The 17,242-nt window shown below is 44.8% G+C and overlaps 1 protein-coding gene across 1 annotated transcript; it reads left to right on the forward strand.

Moving 5' to 3' along the window:
- The first annotated feature begins 11,101 nt into the window (after positions 1-11,101).
- Positions 11,102-16,685, forward strand: LOC104827536. Its single transcript, XM_010560712.1, has 11 exons — positions 11,102-11,133; positions 11,359-11,743; positions 12,000-12,227; positions 12,711-13,623; positions 13,724-13,869; positions 13,935-14,069; positions 14,619-14,801; positions 15,118-15,294; positions 15,389-15,515; positions 15,622-16,296; positions 16,588-16,685. The coding sequence occupies exons 1-11, from the start codon at positions 11,102-11,104 to the stop codon at positions 16,683-16,685; spliced, it is 3,099 nt and encodes a 1,032-aa protein (XP_010559014.1).
- Positions 16,686-17,242: the final 557 nt, after the last annotated feature.

Raw genomic sequence — 17,242 nt, forward strand, 5'->3', positions numbered from 1 at the left:
CTATGAGAACCACCATTTCTCCATCTTGCCTCACCAAGATAATACGGCACACCCAGCTTTAGCATGGCCCATGACACGTACGATCGATGCCTTGACAAGTGCTTTACTCATAGAGCTCCTAGATCTAACCGGTTTCTATGCAATGATTAACATAATCCGAATAGACCATCCATTCGATTATGTAATTCCAATCTCGAAGCTCCCACTCAATCAAGCATATCCAATATCTTGAGTAAGTTACATGCATTCATTCACTATGGACCATCCATAAGAATAAATCATGTCTATTTGAGTCACAGTTAATCAGATTACACAACAATTGCATAATCGGATTAGAAAAACGGAAAAAATCTTGGAGTCTGTGCCTCAGACCGTCCGTTCCAAGTGTGGAACGGACGGACCAGCCTTGGAGAACAGACAGAACGGATGGTCCATGACAGCAGAACGGACGGTCCACTCTCAGCCATGGAACGGACGGTCTGCAAGACAAAACAGACGGTCCGCACTTCGCAGAACGACCGGTCCAGCCACAGAACGGGACGGTCTTGCCTCAGCATGTGGAACAGACGTTCTGACACTCAGACCGTCCGGTCCAGACCTGCAATTCGAGGTTCAACCTCCCGTTCCGTAGCTTCAGTCCGCCACCCCGGACCGTCCGGTCTGGCTTACCCAGAACGGACGGTCTAGGGTTCATCAACGTGATCAGATCACGTTCTCCCGTGTTTTCAGCCCCGTTCAGACCCGAAACCGATCTGAATTCGTCTGTTGACCCAAAATTCGAACTCCTGCACTCTATACAACATGAAACATGCAATCTACACTAGATTCAATCATCAAACATGCATAGAAATCAAAGCAAACTTGGATTCAAACAATTCAAATCCTAAAACGTGCGTGATCAGATTCTACGAAATCAAAACAGAGCAACCAGGCTCTGATACCACTGAAGGGTTTCCTGGGATCTCTAAAGCGAATCCTATTCCTAAGAGATCGATTCTAGGGTTTGTGCAGCGGAAGTAAACCAAAAATTTATACAACCCTAGAACCACGCTACTATTGAATCGTAGAAACGTTAGAACGCTTACCTCAATCGATCTGGGGCCTGTATCAATCAAAGAACACGTCTGATCACGAAAGGCAAGAAGAATACCTCGCCCTCTACACGTATCCACACCATGGGATGGATTCCAACGCTTGGAACTTGTCTGCTAGGACTCGAATCTCTCTTCAATATGTGCACCGAGGAATCCCGAGACTTAGAACTCGTTTTTGGATCTCAAAACTCTCTAGTTTCTGCCAAAACTCGGCCCTTCTTAGCACTTAAATGATTAGGGTTTTAATCTCCTTCTTATAAGGTGATTTAACCCTAATTCGGTCTAATTTCCAAAAAACCCGAAACCCGGAACGGACGATCCAGAAATACACGTGGACCGTCCATTCCAGCAAGCCAGAACGGACGGTCTGCTCACGTGGACCGTCCGTTCCAGGCAAGCCAGAACGGACGGTCTGTTATCAATGCGGACCGTCCCTTCCAACACTTAGCATCGGGTCTGGACCTGGCGGACCGTCCGTTTCGGACTTCTGGTCCGTTCGTTCCAGACCCTTCCGTCTTGGTTTTTCGGTTGTTTTCTCGTGCGTTTCGTCCTTCCCTGCGTGTGTGACCCTGTAGGCTCATTCGATATAGCAGTATAACCCGAAATCTCTATTCCGGATATACAAGTCATCGGCGGTCTCTAACAAGACACTATGACTACCTATCTCGAATAGAGTTTGTTCGTGATCTTACGAACGCCTGTGATGATTCCGGTTCATGATCCTTTTGTATCGCGATATCATATGTCGAACATAAGGCATGGATAAACCACCTTATCTGATTCGACTGCTTTCCCGTTCACTGAGTTCGACTGTCTGAAATAGACGACGCTCGTCTATAGTGCGACCACACATTTCTACAGTCTCGCTCACACGAGGGGCCCAGCGATATCTCTCTCTTTTACGAGAGGTACAAATCCCGTCTTGACTATCTACAATCCAGTACATGATTCGTTTCGTGCCTGATACACGCCTTTATAATCCTCCTGTTACGCAGGACGTTTGACGCATTCAAAGCACAAAAGTCCTCATGCTGGATTTCGTAGATATCTCAGGTCTTAGGATCCAATCATGGAACCGCCATATGAGATTCAAGTCATGACGCTAGTCCATGTGATAATCTCAAGCGGGTCAATCCAGTATTCCGTTCTCCAACGAATACCTATGACTGTGATCGTATCCAATACTTATGATCATCTCTATAATCATCAATCACACATCATACTAGTCTTATTATGTCGTCATTCCCATAACGACACAAGATTAGCGAGTGTAGTATCATTCATAATGATACATGGATTTCATAACAGATCTAGTATGCAAGAACATGTAATGAATCAAATACTCTCATAAAAACCATAGAAAGTATCAATACATCAAATGTATCTGAATAAAGCTCATAAACAGTACATCATAGAGTACTAAACCAACAGTGATAGCGTATCACTTCTCCATACTCATCTAGGAATCACATAGGATGTGATTGACAAAGTGTTGTTTACCTAAATAGCATGGTTTTGAGCGCCATACCCTAGCTGACTCAAAAACATGTGAAATATGGATCATAGCTCACTTAGAAACTCATTGAGGGTGTTTTTCTTAGTGGGAGCCTGTCATATTGCATCTATTGTCTGTGTTAGTAGGAGCACTAAGCGATGTGTTTATTTTCTGTCCGTTTGTCCTTTTCTGTAGAATATATCTGTTGCAGGAATCTGGTTAATCTCACCATGCGAACTATCCTTATGAAGGATAAGCCTCTGACCACGGCTTCTGGATCGATCATTGATGCTTATTGGAAGCATGAGGGTGATGATCTGGACGTGTCCAGCTTGATGCTTGGAAAGATGTCTTCGGAATTGCGTGAGCAATTAGATGACATGGATAATTCTTGATGGTTGATCAGTTGAATGTGTCATTCCAAGAGAAAGGTGGGAGCCAAGGGAAGAATGATATGGTGGTTGTTGGAAAGAGTTCCAGCAAAAAGAAGCATTCCAAAGGTAAGACAAGTATTGTCACTAAGCCTAAGCCCAAACCCAAGAAGGAAGAGTGTTATTTATGTCATGCTGTTGGGCATTGGTATAGAAATTGCAGACTCTACCTGGAAGATCAGAGGAAGAAGAAGCTTGCAGAAGCTTCAGCTTCTGGTATCTTCGTTATAGAGGCTAACCTGTTTACTTCTACATCATGGGTATTGGATATCGGATGTGCCTCACACATTTGTGCAAATGTGCAATGACTGCGGGGAAGTAGACAATTGGCAAAGGGAGAAGTATATCTCCACGTCGGGAAAGGAGCAAAAGTTGTTGCATTAGCCGTCGGGACTTACGATCTGACTTTACCTTCTGGCCTTGTATTGGAGTTGCATGATTGTTATTTTGTACCTGCCATCAGTAGGAACATCATATCGATTTCATGCTTAGACTCAGATGGTTTCAGATTTGTTATTGAGAACAAATGTCTGTCCATTTATAGAGGCGATTTATTCTATGGTAAAGGTTACCAGTTTAATGGCCTTTATATTTTGGAAGATGAACCATCTGGATACAGGTCGATCTATAATGTTAGTACCAAGCGGTTTAAGTCGAACGACTTAAATCCGACCTATCTCTGGCATTGTCGACTTGGCCACATCAACGAGAAAAGCATTGCGAAGCTTCATTCTGATGGACTTCTTGATTCTTTTGATTATGAGTCAATTGAATCATGCGATTCTTGTTTGATGGGCAAGATGACAAAATCTCCTTTTTCTGGAAAAGGAGAACGGGCTACAGAGTTGCTAGAACTCATACATAGTGATGTATGCGGTCCTATGAGCTCTCCCGCTAGAGGAGGTTATCTGTACTTTGTTATGTTTACTGATGATTTCAGAAGGTACGGTTATGTCTGCTTGATGAGACATAAGTCTAAAACGTTTGAATTATTCAAGACTTTCATAAATGAGGTGCAGAACCAACTTGGCAAGACGATCAAGTTATTTCGATCTGATCGAGGTGGCGAGTATATGAGCCATGAGTTCACTGACTATTTGGCAGATTGTGGGATTGTCTCATAGCTGTCTCCACCTGGAACGCCACAGTGGAATGGCGTGTCTGAGAGGAGGAACCAGACCCTATTAGATATGGTACGGTCTATGATGAGTCAGGTCGATCTTCCTAAATCCTTTTTGGGGTTACGCCTGGGAAACGACATCGCTTATACTGAAAACCTGTCCAACAAAGTTGGTTCAGAAGACACCATATGAGATATGGACTGGGAAGCGTCCCAGGTTAGCATTCATGAAGATTTGGGGATGTGACGTTTACGTGAAACGTCTGGCTTCTGATAAGCTATCCGCCAAGTCTGATAAATGCATATTTGTGGGTTACCCTAAGGAAACTAAAGGGTACTGGTTCTACAACCCATCTGAGAACAAAGTGTTTGTTGCTCGGAATGGATCTTTCTTGGAGAGAGAGTTCGTCTCCAAGAGAGTCAGTGGGAGTAGAATAGATCTCGAAGAAGTTCGAGAACCACAAATAGTCGAAGAACCGAACGAACAGGTCGAAACAGTCCAACCTGTATCACGAGTTGTTGAGACAGCACCTCCTAGTGAACCTCGGAGATCTGGTAGAATTCGCCAAGAGCCTACAAGATACGGATTTCTTGTGACTGGAAACGACGAACTCATGTTGTTAGAACATGACGAGCCTACGTCGTATTCAGAGGCTGTGGCGAGTTCCGATTCCGAGAAATGGCACCAGACCATGGAGTCTAAGATGCAATCCATGTACGACAACAAAGTGTGGACTTTGGTCGATTCATTCGATGGTATTAAAACCATTGGATGCAAGTGGGTTTTCAAGAAGAAAACCGACATGGATGGCATCGTGCATACCTATAAGGCACGACTCGTAGCGAAAGGGTTTCGGCAGATTCATGGTATAGACTATGAAGAAACCTTTTCACCAGTCGTGATGCTTAAATCCATACGGATTCTGCTGGCCATAGCTGCGTATTATGACTACGAGATATGGCAGATGGACGTCAAGACCGCATTCCTTAACGGGAATTTGCTCGAGGATGTGTACATGACACAACCCGAGGGCTTTGTCGATCCTAAGAGTCCACGGAAAGTATGCAAACTTCAGAGATCCATTTATGGACTGAAGCAGGCTTCGAGGAGCTGGAATCTTCGATTTGACGAGGCAGTCAAAACGTTTGGCTTCCTGCAAAACGAAGATGAGCCATGCGTTTACAAGAAGGTCAGTGGGAGCGCAGTGGTCTTCCTAGTACTTTATGTAGATGATATATTGCTCATCAGAAATGACATTCCTACCTTGCAAGGAGTAAAATCCTGGCTAGGATCAGTCTTTTCGATGAAGGACTTAGGAGAAGCCGCCTATATTCTAGGAATCAAGATCTATAGATATATGAGCCACGAGTTCACTGACTATCTGGCAGATTGTGGGATTGTCTCACAGCTGACTCCACCTGGAACGCCAGAATGGAATGGCGTTTCCGAGAGGAGGAACCGAACCTTATTGGATATGGTACGGTCTATGATGAGTCAGGTCGATCTTCCTAAATCCTTTTTGGGGTTACGCCTGGGAAACGACATCGCTTATACTGAAAACCTGTCCAACAAAGTTGGTTCAGAAGACACCATATGAGATATGGACTGGGAAGCGTCTCAGGTTAGCATTCATGAAGATTTGGGATGTGACGTTTATGTGAAACGTCTGGCTTCTGATAAGCTATCCACCAAGTCTGATAAATGCATATTTGTGGGTTACCCTAAGGAAACTAAAGGGTACTGGTTCTACAACCCATCTGAGAACAAAGTGTTTGTTACTCGGAATGGATCTTTCTTGGAGAGAGAGTTCGTCTCCAAGAGAGTTAGTGGGAGTAGAATAGATCTCGAAGAAGTTCGAGAACCACAAATAGTCGAAGAACCGGGTGAACAGGTCGAATCGGTTCAACCTGTGTCACAAGTTGTTGAGAGACAGCACCTCCTAGTGGACCTCGGAGATCTGGTAGAATTCGCTAAGAGCCTTCAAGATACGGATTTCTTGTGACTGGAAACGACGAACTCATGTTGTTAGAACATGACGAGCCTACGTCGTATTCAGAGGTTGTGGCGAGTTCCGATTTCGAGAAATGGCACCAAGCCATAGAGTCTGAGATGCAATCCATGTACGACAACAAAGTGTGGACTTTGGTCGAATCGTTCGATGGTATTAAGACCATTAGATGCAAGTGGGTTTTCAAGAAGAAAACCGACATAGATGGCATCGTGCATACCTATAAGGCACGACTCGTCGCGAAAGGGTTTCGGCAGATTCATGGTATAGACTATGATGAAATCTTTTCACCAGTCGTGATGCTTAAATCCATACGGATTCTGCTAGCCATAGCTACGTATTATGATTACGAGATATGGCAGATGGACGTCAAGACCGCATTCCTTAACGGGAATTTGCTCGAGGATGTGTACATGACACAACCCGAGGGTTTTGTCGATCCTAAGTGTCCGAGGAAGGTGCAAGCTTCAGATTATGGACTGAAGCAGGCTTCGAGGAGCTGGAATCTTCGATTTGACGAGGTAGTCAAAACGCCGAGGAAGGTGCAAGCTTCAGATTATGGACTGAAGCAGGCTTCGAGGAGCTGGAATCTTCGATTTGACGAGGTAGTCAAAACGTTTGGCTTCCTGCAAAACGAAGATGAGCCATGCGTTTACAAGAAGGTCAGTGGGAGCGCAGTGGTGTTCCTTATACTTTATGTGGATGATATATTGCTCATCGGAAATGACGTTCCCACTTTGCAAGGAGTAAAATCCTGGGTAGGATCGGTCTTTTCAATGAAGGACTTAGGAGAAGCCGCCTATATTCTAGGAATCAAGATCTATAGAGATAGATCGAGAAGGCTTCTTGGTCTAAGTCAGAGTACATACATTGACAAGGTCTTGAATCGGTTCAAGATGCAAGACTCCAAGAGGGGTGCCTTGCCAATGGGACATGACGTGGCTCTTAGCAAGACTCAGTGTCCAAAGACAGAGGATGAGCAAGAGCGCATGAGTAGGATTCCATATGCCTCAGTAATTAGATCCATCATGTACGCCATGTTGTGTACTCGTCCGGATGTATCATATACATTGAGTATGACTAGTAGATATCAGTCTACACCAGGTGAGGCTCACTGGATTGCGGTCAAGAACATCCTTAAATACTTGAGAAGGACTAAGGATTTTGTTTTTGGTGTATGGCAGACTGGAAGACGAGCTCGTTATAAGGGGTTATACCGATGCTAGTTTCCAGACCGACAAAGATGACTTCAGATCGTAGTCAGGTTACGTTTTCTGCCTGGACGGTGGGGCTATTAGTTGGAAGAGTTCCAAACAGCTAACCGTTGTAGATTCGACTACAGAAGCCGAGTACATAGCAGCATCGGATGCAGCTAAGGAAGCTGTTTGGATCAAGAAATTCGTGGGAGACCTGGGCGTCGTTCCTAGCATTGCAGATCCCATTGAGTTGTACTGTGACAACAATGGTGCGATCGCACATTAAGGAACCCCGGTCACACCAGAGATCCCAACACATACTTAGGCGATTTCACTTGATCAGAGAAATCATCGACAGAGGAGACATGAAAATAAGAAGAGTATCGACTGATGATAATATTGCCGACCCGCTGACGAAGCCTCTCCCTTCGATAAAGCATGATGGTCATGTTATGGGTATGGGGATTAGTTGCTTGTAGGATAGATCATAGAGCATAGTGGGAGATTTTTGGTTGTAATGCTCTACGATGATCCGTGATATGACATTTTGACTATGTATTGATTCATTGGTTTATGAATGCATTACTTTTCCCGTTATATGATTGGCATGTTTGTTATGTTTCGGTAGATATCCATGAATCATTGGAGATGATTCTAAACTCCCTGGTCAGTTGTCATTGTGGGAACAATGATGAATTAAGACCAGCATGATATGTGATTGATGATGATGATCGTATGCATTGGATGCAGATCACAATCATGGGTACTCATTTGGAACGAGTGACTGGATGACCCGCATGAGATTGTCATATGGACATGAGTCATGACTTGAATCTCATACAACGGTTCGTCTTGGATCCTCAGACCTGAGATGTCTAGAGTATCTGATATGAGGAGTGGCGTGTCTTGACTGCGTCAAACGTCGTCTTTAACCGGATAATTATAACGGGGTTGATCAGATACGTTCACGAATCATATGGAGATAGTACACATGCAATATGGGACTTGTCACCTCCTTAATAGGAGAGATGTCGCTAGGCCCCTCGTGGAAATCAGACTGCGAAAATGCGTGGCCACGCTATAGATGAAGTTACATCTATTTTATCAGTCGATTTGCCAAGACGAGTAAGCGGTTGAAGGGTGGCTCATACCATGCCCTTGTTCAACATATTACATCGTGAGACAAAGGATCAGAACTCGAACTATTGCTGGCTTTGTTAGATCACCTCTAACTCTATTCTAGGTGGGTGGTCATGGCGTCTTGCTAGAGGTTAACCATGACTTGTGGTTCGGGAAAGGGTTTCCGATACAGGGTCACACACCATTAGGGATGGATCACACGTGAAGAGAACGACGCGAGAAGGAACGACGGAACGAGCTGGAAGGGTTCCAGACAGTCCAGCTGTGTTAGTCCGTCCGTTCTGCTGAGGAACAGACCGACCGTTCCGCGAAAGCAAGATCGTCCGGTCCAGGCGTGCAGACCGTCCGTTCTACGTAGAGAGACGGACCGTCCGTTCCACATAGGTCTGGACCGGACGGTCCGACTTTCGGAAAAATTTCCTTTTCGCGATTTTTAGGGTTTAGGTAATTCTATTAATGATGGGAGCCGCCACAAACCCTTGGTAATCAACCAAACACGTCCTAGACACTTCCTAGTGCCTTGGAGAAGCTTTCTCTGGAGTTCTAAACCCCGGAATATCGATTCCAAGTCAAGGACACAAATCCTAGCAGATACGTTCCAAAGTGTTGGAATTCATCCCGCCGGTGTGGTTACGTGTAGAGGAGTTGTACTTTCAACTCTTGGTGATTAAAACAGGCCTTGGATCGATTGATACTTCCAGATCTTGATAGAACGAGGTAAGCACTCGAATCCCACGGTGATATACACGTTCTTTCGTGTTATTGCACAATTGGTTTTGTGTGATGTTTGGCTAGGTTTAGATCTTTTTCTTCCCTTCATGAAACCTAGAAACCAAACCCTAGATCGATGAGATCGCATGCTAGGAACCCGCAGGAAACCCAACAGTGGTATCAGAGCCTGGTTCTCTATATATCGCCGTGCCTGTTGCTTGTTTGCATGATTTTAATTGTTAAAGTGCATGTAAACAATTGATCTTTGTTTGTTTGCATGATTTTAAGTGTTAGAATGCAAGTAAACTATAGATCTTTGCATTTTTCCATGGTTTTAATGGTTAGAATGCATGTAAACATTAGATCTATGCGTGTTTGATGATTTTGATTGTTGAATGATGCATGGATGAGCGAGGGTTCTTGGGAGGCTTGACGGTGCATCGAAACGGGGATGAAAACCCTAGTTTTCGGGACTAAAAACCGAGATCCGAAGTCTGTCCGTCGTGTGGACCGACCGGTCTAGAGTGTAGACCGATCGATCTACGCATGACGGAGGGTATTCCTTTTTAGGTCAAATTAGGTCAGACCGACCGGTCCAAGGGTTAGACCAACCGGTCTGGACCGATGACCATAAGAGGATTTCAGATCACATTCATCAGACCGCCCGTTCTGTCTGTCCGTCGTGTGGACCGACCGGTCTAGAGTGTAGACTGATAGGTCTACGTGTGACGGCAGATATTCGTTTTTAGGTCAAATTAGGCCGGACCGACCGGTCCAAGGGTTGGACCGACTGGTTTGGACCGATGACCATAAGAGGATTTCAGATCACATTCGTCAGACCGCCCGTTCTAGTCTTCAGACCGATCGGTCCAGATCTGGTGGAACGTTCGGTCTTCGGGGTCTCGGGAGTCTCCTTTCTTCTAGTCTTTGGACCGATCGGTCCAGGTCTGGTGGAACGTTCGGCACGAACCCAAGAGTTTAGGTACTCCTCCTCAGATTTTTAGAGTAGATCTAAAAGTCTCAAAACTCACCTTTGCTTCCCCTAAACTCTCGTATAAAAGAGATCAAGATTTCTAGCCCTAGCAGACGAGTTCCAAGCGTTGAAATTCATTCCGACGTGTTGATAACACGATTTTCTCCTCTATTTCAAAGTCCATTGTCTAGCACTTTCGCATCGGTTTTGTGTATTATTAGACATTTAGGATCATTTTAGCACTGGATTTTGTTTCCTTTGCATTCTCTGGTAATTGAACAGGTAATAGACGCATTATGGGCGCCAGAGGAATATAATCGAGGACTTCAGAGCATATTGGACCAGAAAGGAACGATAAAGACATATCCAGCTCGAGTTGTACTTGAACACGACCATGTCGAGTTCAAACACGGTCGTGCAAAGGCAAGAAAACGAAGACATTCTTACAGATATTTGACACAGACCGTGTCGATATGCAACACGGCCGAGTCGACTTGGAACTCGCCTGTGTCTAGCCCGTGGAGAAGCACAAAAGTTTTGATCAGACAATTGACAGGACTGTGTTGACATTCGACACGGCCGTGCTGCATTTCGAGAAAATTTCCTATTTTTGCATCCAAACATCTGTTTTCGGAAGGGAAAGAAACCTAGCTGCCAAGGAAATAAATAGAGGACGTCTTAAGCTTCAGAAATCATCGAGATATCACATCAGAAGCCAGAGAACTCGAGAGAGAATCAAGACGGAGTTTCCTGGAGCAGAGATTGAAGGATCGTCATCGAGAGATCGCTGCGAGTCTTCTTTATCTGTTTCTATATTTCTTTTTATTGATTTGTACTCGTTTGTTGTTATGGGTCATGAGTAGTCGTTTCACTGTAACTACGGATTTAACCTTGTAGGAATTTGTTTGGTTTTTAGTTTCCGAGACTACGTTATGGAGTTGACTATTCCATGTGTTCGACCCTGGTACTACAGTTGATCCGTATATCCTTGCGGTACTCGTTGTATCTAGGTTTTTATTACTTGAGCTTATTTTTACACCTAGATTTACGTTATCAAGTTTGTGGCGCCGTTGTCGGGGATTAGCTTAGCACTAGGATAGAGATTCCTTTGAATCTAGATCCCTTCTCGTTTACTTTTATCCCGTCCCTGATCTATTCTAGTTCTTTGTCCTATTTTTCTGGTGTGTAGGTTTTCTCAGTGTGTGACCAAGAGTTCTGGGTCTGACAAACTAGTCCCTCTTGATCCAGAAATCGAGAAATCCGCCAAATGCATTCGGAAGAAGAAGAAACAACAGAAGAAGATGGAGGAACGTGCTTTAGCTGTCGAGAATGACGATGACACTTATGGGGCATATCTTCAACCCAAGTACATTCAACAGCTCTCATGCATTCGTCGGCCCGATATAGATCGCAATAAATTTGAATTCCAGCCGGCATTCATCAGTATGCTCAGCTCATCGGCATTCAGGGGCAGACCTAATGAAGATCCAATTCTCCATCTGACCCGATTCAAACTACTATGCCAGTCTGTGAAGACGGTTCAAGGAGTCACCGATGAGTCACTTATGCTAATGGTTTTTCCATTCTCTCTAATGGACGCTGCGTTAGAATGGCTCTACACATTGCCACCAGATTCCATCTTCTCTTGGGATTAGATGCAAGAGAAGGTCATGCAGGGATTCTTCCCCGCTAGCAAAGCAACAAATTAACTCTTTTATGCAGGAACCTGATGAATCTTTACGCGAGACTTGGGACCGTTTTCTTGGATACCAGCGGCTTTGTCCTCATCACGGATTAGACAAGAGGTATCTTATCTCCACCTTTTTGCAGGGTCTAAAGGAAGATACTCGAGTCCTCATTCGAGTTGCTTGTGGAGGAAGCCTCAATGAAAAGTCTTTCGACTTCATCGAACAACAAATCACTAAGATGGTTAATGAGTGTGCCCCTTCCCACGAATTCGTCAGAAGTATTAGTTTTTTTAAGGATAACCGTGCAGGTAAGGAAAGTCAATCCGAAATACACGCTTTACGTGCAGAGCTAGCCAAACTTAGAATGCAGGTAGAAAACGCCTATCAAATCACTGATCTGGACGCATCACGAGACGAGTACGTGCATGAAGACTACGTCGTCAACAATCCGTACTCGAACACATACAATACAGGTTGAAGGAATCACTCAAATTTCTCATACAAGAACTCCTCCAACGCTCTAAATGCTCAACAAAACAATTTCGGCGGTTCATCTATTTCGGGTTCTTCTCAAGGGAATCAATCTCAACCCCGGAATGCCTACCAACATCAGAACTAGGCCCCTCAACACTACAGAGCACCCTGTCAGCCTTAGCAGAATTTCGGTCTGCCTCCGCCTCAATCACAGGTAAGTTCTGACCCCGACATCAAGTCTATGCTCGCACAACTTATGTAGGGTCAAGAAACCATTCGCACCGAGATGCGAGAACATCAGCAAAAGACCGAGGCCCATCTCAAACTGGTTGACAACCAGATAGCGTAACTTGCTGCCTCTATCCCTTCGCGACCTCAGGGATCACTTCCCGGGAACCCGAAAGCAAACCCCCGAGAGCACTGTAATGCTATATCCTTGCGAAGTGGCAAAGAGCTCGTCAATCCTATCATCACATCTACAGAGAAAGGTCAGTGCTCTAACTCTGTTCCTACATCTTTTCCTGACCCCATAATGGCTGAAAAATCGACAGAGATATCGGGTGATGAAGAACGCGACGTATACATACCACCGCCACCACATCCACCTCCGGTTCCTTTTCCTCAACGACTCAAGAAAAATAAGGAGGACACCCAATTTGCCCGATTTGCTGACATGGTGTGTAAGTTGAAGATTAATATGCCATTTCACGAGGTTATTACTCAGATGCCATCCTACGCCAAATTCCTGAAGGACATTCTCACAAAGAAACGAGTCATCAAGAAGGAAACCATCACGCTCAATCCCGAGTGCAACGCCATTCTTAAGCACGATCTACCACCAAAAATGTCGGATCTAGGTAGCTTCTCGATTCCTTGTAAATTGAGAAATGTTTCTATAGATCGTACTCTTTGTGATTTAGCTGCAAGTGTAAGTCTCCTACCACTCTCCATCTATAAGAAACTCAGCGTGGGAGAACTCAAACAAACTCGCATGGCTCTTCAACTAGCTGATCGTTCTGTCAAATATCCTCTGGGTATTCTTGAGGACGTCCCGCTGAAAGTCAGCGATTACTACGTACCGATCGATTTCGTTGTGCTTGACATGGACGAAGACTCCAAAATCCCGATTATTCTAGGGCGGCCGTTCTTAAACACTGCAGATGCCATTGTCTACGTTCGTGCCGGTCGATTGACACTCAAGATCGGCGACGAAACGTTGGAATTCAAGCTCGATCAAAATTTCAAGCAACCATCTACAGTGGACTCTATATGTTACATTGACCCTGCTGAAAGTCGGCGATTTCTATGTACCAGTCGATTTCGTTGTGCTTGACATGGACGAAGACTCCAAAATCCCGATTATTCTAGGGCGGCCGTTCTTAAACACTGCAGATGCCATTGTCTACGTTCGTGCCGGTCGATTGACACTCAAGATCGGCGACGAAACGTTGGAATTCAAGCTCGATCAAAATTTCAAGCAACCATCTACAGTGGACTCTATATGTTACATTGACTTGATGGATGCTTTAGCTGATGAGGTACTCTTTGAATTTCATAATTTCGATGCCCTCTCTATTGCTCTTTTTGCTGAACAGGGTTGCAGTACGTTCGTGCCGGTCGATTGACACTCAAGATCGGCGACGAAACGTTGGAATTCAAGCTCGATCAAAATTTCAAGCAACCATCTACAGTGGACTCTATATGTTACATTGACTTGATGGATGCTTTAGCTGATGAGGTACTCTTTGAATTTCATAATTTCGATGCCCTCTCTATTGCTCTTTTTGCTGAACAGGGTTGCAGTGCCTTTACGGAGCCTCAAATTCACGCATACACGTCGTTCCTAGACGGTTTAGACGAAATACCACGCAACACGGCGGTGTCGAATACTAACACGAACTGTGTCGACAACCAACTCAGACCGTGCTTCATTCAACACGGTCGTGTCCACATTCAACACGGACCGTGTCAATTGTCTGAGCAAAATTCCAAGAAGGGACACGACCGTGCACAATCGCGAGCTTGCCCGTGTGCAACATGACACGGCCGTGTTGGGTATCAACTCGGATCGTGACGAGTCTCAGACTCTATTCGAGCCTTTTCCACCATTCGATCCCTTGTCCGTCTTCGCCATCACATCAACCTCCACGAATCCTCTGCTTGATTGGGATCCTGTAATCGCTCCGAAGCTCGAGCTAAAACCCCTGCCCATTGGATTCAGGTATGCATTTCTTGGTCTCGATTCCATTTACCCTTTATCGTCAATGCTGTCTTGGATGATCTATAGCTCGGGCGTCTCCTCACCACATTGCGGGACTACCGGAAAGCTATCGGGTACACTCTAGATGATATCAAAGGTCTAAATCCTTCATTATGCATGCATCAAATTCATCTGGAGGACGATACCAAATCATCCATCGAACATCAACACAGACTCAATCCATCGATGAAGGAAGTCGTCAAGAAAGAGGTATTAAAACTTTTGGATGCAGGTATCAACTACCCTATATCCGACAGCCCTTGGGTTAGTCCGGTTCAAGTCGTCCCTAAGAAAGGCGGTATGACGGTGATAAAAAAACGACAGGAATGAGTTGATACCGACAAGAACAATGACAGGCTGGCGTATGTGCATCGACTACAGGAAGCTGAATGCGAACACTCGCAAAGATCACTTCCCTTTACCTTTCATTGATCAAATGCTTGAATGTCTTGCTTTTCACTCTTATTTCTGTTTTCTTGACGGTTATTCGGGATTCTTTTAAATCCCCATTCACCTTAATAATCAGGAGAAGACAACTTTCACTTGCCCTTATGGGACCTTCGTTTATCTGCGCATGCCATTTGGACTTTGCAACGCCCCTGCTACTTTTCAACGGTGCATGATGGCAATCTTATCCGACATTATTGAAGATTCGATGGAAGTCTTCATGGATGATTTCTCTGTCCATGGGCCTTCCTTTGATGTTTGTCTGACTAAACTGCGTCAAGTTCTGGATAGATGTTTGCAGCCCAATCTAGTGCTCAATTGGGAGAAGTGTCACTTCATGGTACATGAAGGCATCGTCCTCGGACACAAGATCTCCGACAAAGGCATCGAGGTTGATAAAGGCTAAAATCGAAGTGATCGAGAAATTACCACCCCCGCACAACGTTAAAGCCATCCGAAGTTTTCTTGGTCACGCTGGTTTCTATCGTCGCTTCATCAACGATTTCTCCAAGATCACCAAACATCTCATCTGATCTCTTCTGTAAGGATGTGCCTTTTGTTTTCACTAATGATTGCCTTGCAGCATTTGAAACACTCAAAAAGGCGTTGATTTTCCCGCCCATTATTCAACCGCCAAATTGGGATCCGCCTTTCGAAATTATGTGCGACGCCAGCGATTATGTAGTAGGAGTCGTGCTTGGACAACGATGGAATAAAGTTCTTCATGCGATCTACTATGCCAGCAGAACTTTGGATGATGCTCAGGTAAACTACACTACGACTGAGAAAGAACTGCTTGCCGTTGTCTTTGCATTCGAAAAATTCAGGTCCTACCTTGTCGGATCCAAAGTCATAGTCTACACCGATTACGCCGCTCTGCGATATCTACTCTCCAAGAAGGATGCTAAGCCGCATCTCATCCGTTGGATATTGCTTCTTCAAGAGTTCGACCTTGATATCCGGGACAAGAAAGGAGCCGAGAACGAAGTAGCTGATCACTTGTCACGCCTTGAACTTCCAGAGCCACTTCCCATTGATGACAATCTTCGAGATGAGCATGTCTTCACCATTTCTACTCTTCCAGAAGCCCCGTGGTATGCTGACTACGTAAACTACCTGTTTAGTAAAATTCTTCCACCAGATCTGAGTTACAATGCCAGGAAGAAATTTCTCCACGATGTCAGGGACTATTATTGGGACGATCCTTTCCTCTTCAAGCGGGGAACAGACGATCTATTCCGTCACTACATCCCAGAAGGTGAGATTTTCAGTGTTATTTCCCATTGTCATTCTTCTAACTACGCAGGTCACTTTGCGACATCCATAACCGCAACCAAAATCCTATAGGCTGGCTTCTATTGGCCTACTCTCTTCAAAGATGTCCATAGGTTTGTTTCTTCATGTGATGCTTGCCAGCGTACGGGTAATATATCCCGTCGTCATGAGCCTCGACAATATATTCTTGAGGTAGAACCATTTGATGTCTGGGGAATAGACTTTATGGGACCTTTCCCATCTTCTTGCGGAAACTTGTACATTATGGTTGCAGTTGACTATGTGACCAAATGGGTGGAAGTCCTGGCAAGTCCCACCAACAACAACAAGACCGTAGTGCACATGCTCAAACGCACGATTTCCCACGATTAGGTGTTCCCCGTGTCATAATCAGTGATGGCGGATTGCACTTCATCAATCGCACGATCAAAGCTCTCCTGCTTAAATACGGTGTCAAGCACAAGAATACAACGCTTTATCTCTCAGACCAGTGGAATGGTAGAGGTCTCCAACCGCGAGATCAAGTCCATACTCGAGAAGATGGTATCCAGATCCCGAAAAGATTGGGCCCTCAAGCTCGATGATGCCGTTTGGGCATATCGCACGGTATTCAAAACCCTCATTGGGATGACACCGTTCTAGCTCGTCTACGGCAAGACATGCCATCTTCCCGTGGAATTGGAGCACAAAGCTTATTAGGACATCACGCTGTTGAACTACGATCTCAAATCTGCAGCCGTGAAACGAGTTCTCTCACTCCATCATCTTGAGGAAATCCGGCTTGATGCGTATGAGAACGCAAAAATCTACAAAGAGCGGACGAAGAAATGACACGACAAGCATATCCTCCAGCGTAACTTCCATATAAACGATCTTGTCCTTTTGTTTAACTCACGATTGTGACTTTTTCCAGGAAAGTTGAAATCCCG

The sequence above is a fragment of the Tarenaya hassleriana genome, unplaced genomic scaffold (assembly GCF_000463585.1).
Source record: "Tarenaya hassleriana unplaced genomic scaffold, ASM46358v1 Cleome509, whole genome shotgun sequence".
NCBI classification, from domain to species: Eukaryota; Viridiplantae; Streptophyta; class Magnoliopsida; order Brassicales; family Cleomaceae; genus Tarenaya; species Tarenaya hassleriana.

Coding starts and splice junctions, on each gene's coding strand:
- LOC104827536 (XM_010560712.1), top strand. CDS start 11,102: ATGGAGTTGACTATTCCATGTGTTCGACCCTG. Junction 11,134..11,358: donor ATTCCATGTGTTCGACCCTG/GTACTACAGTTG, acceptor TCTGGTGTGTAG/GTTTTCTCAGTGTGTGACCA. Junction 16,297..16,587: donor CCGTCACTACATCCCAGAAG/GTGAGATTTTCA, acceptor TTATGGTTGCAG/TTGACTATGTGACCAAATGG.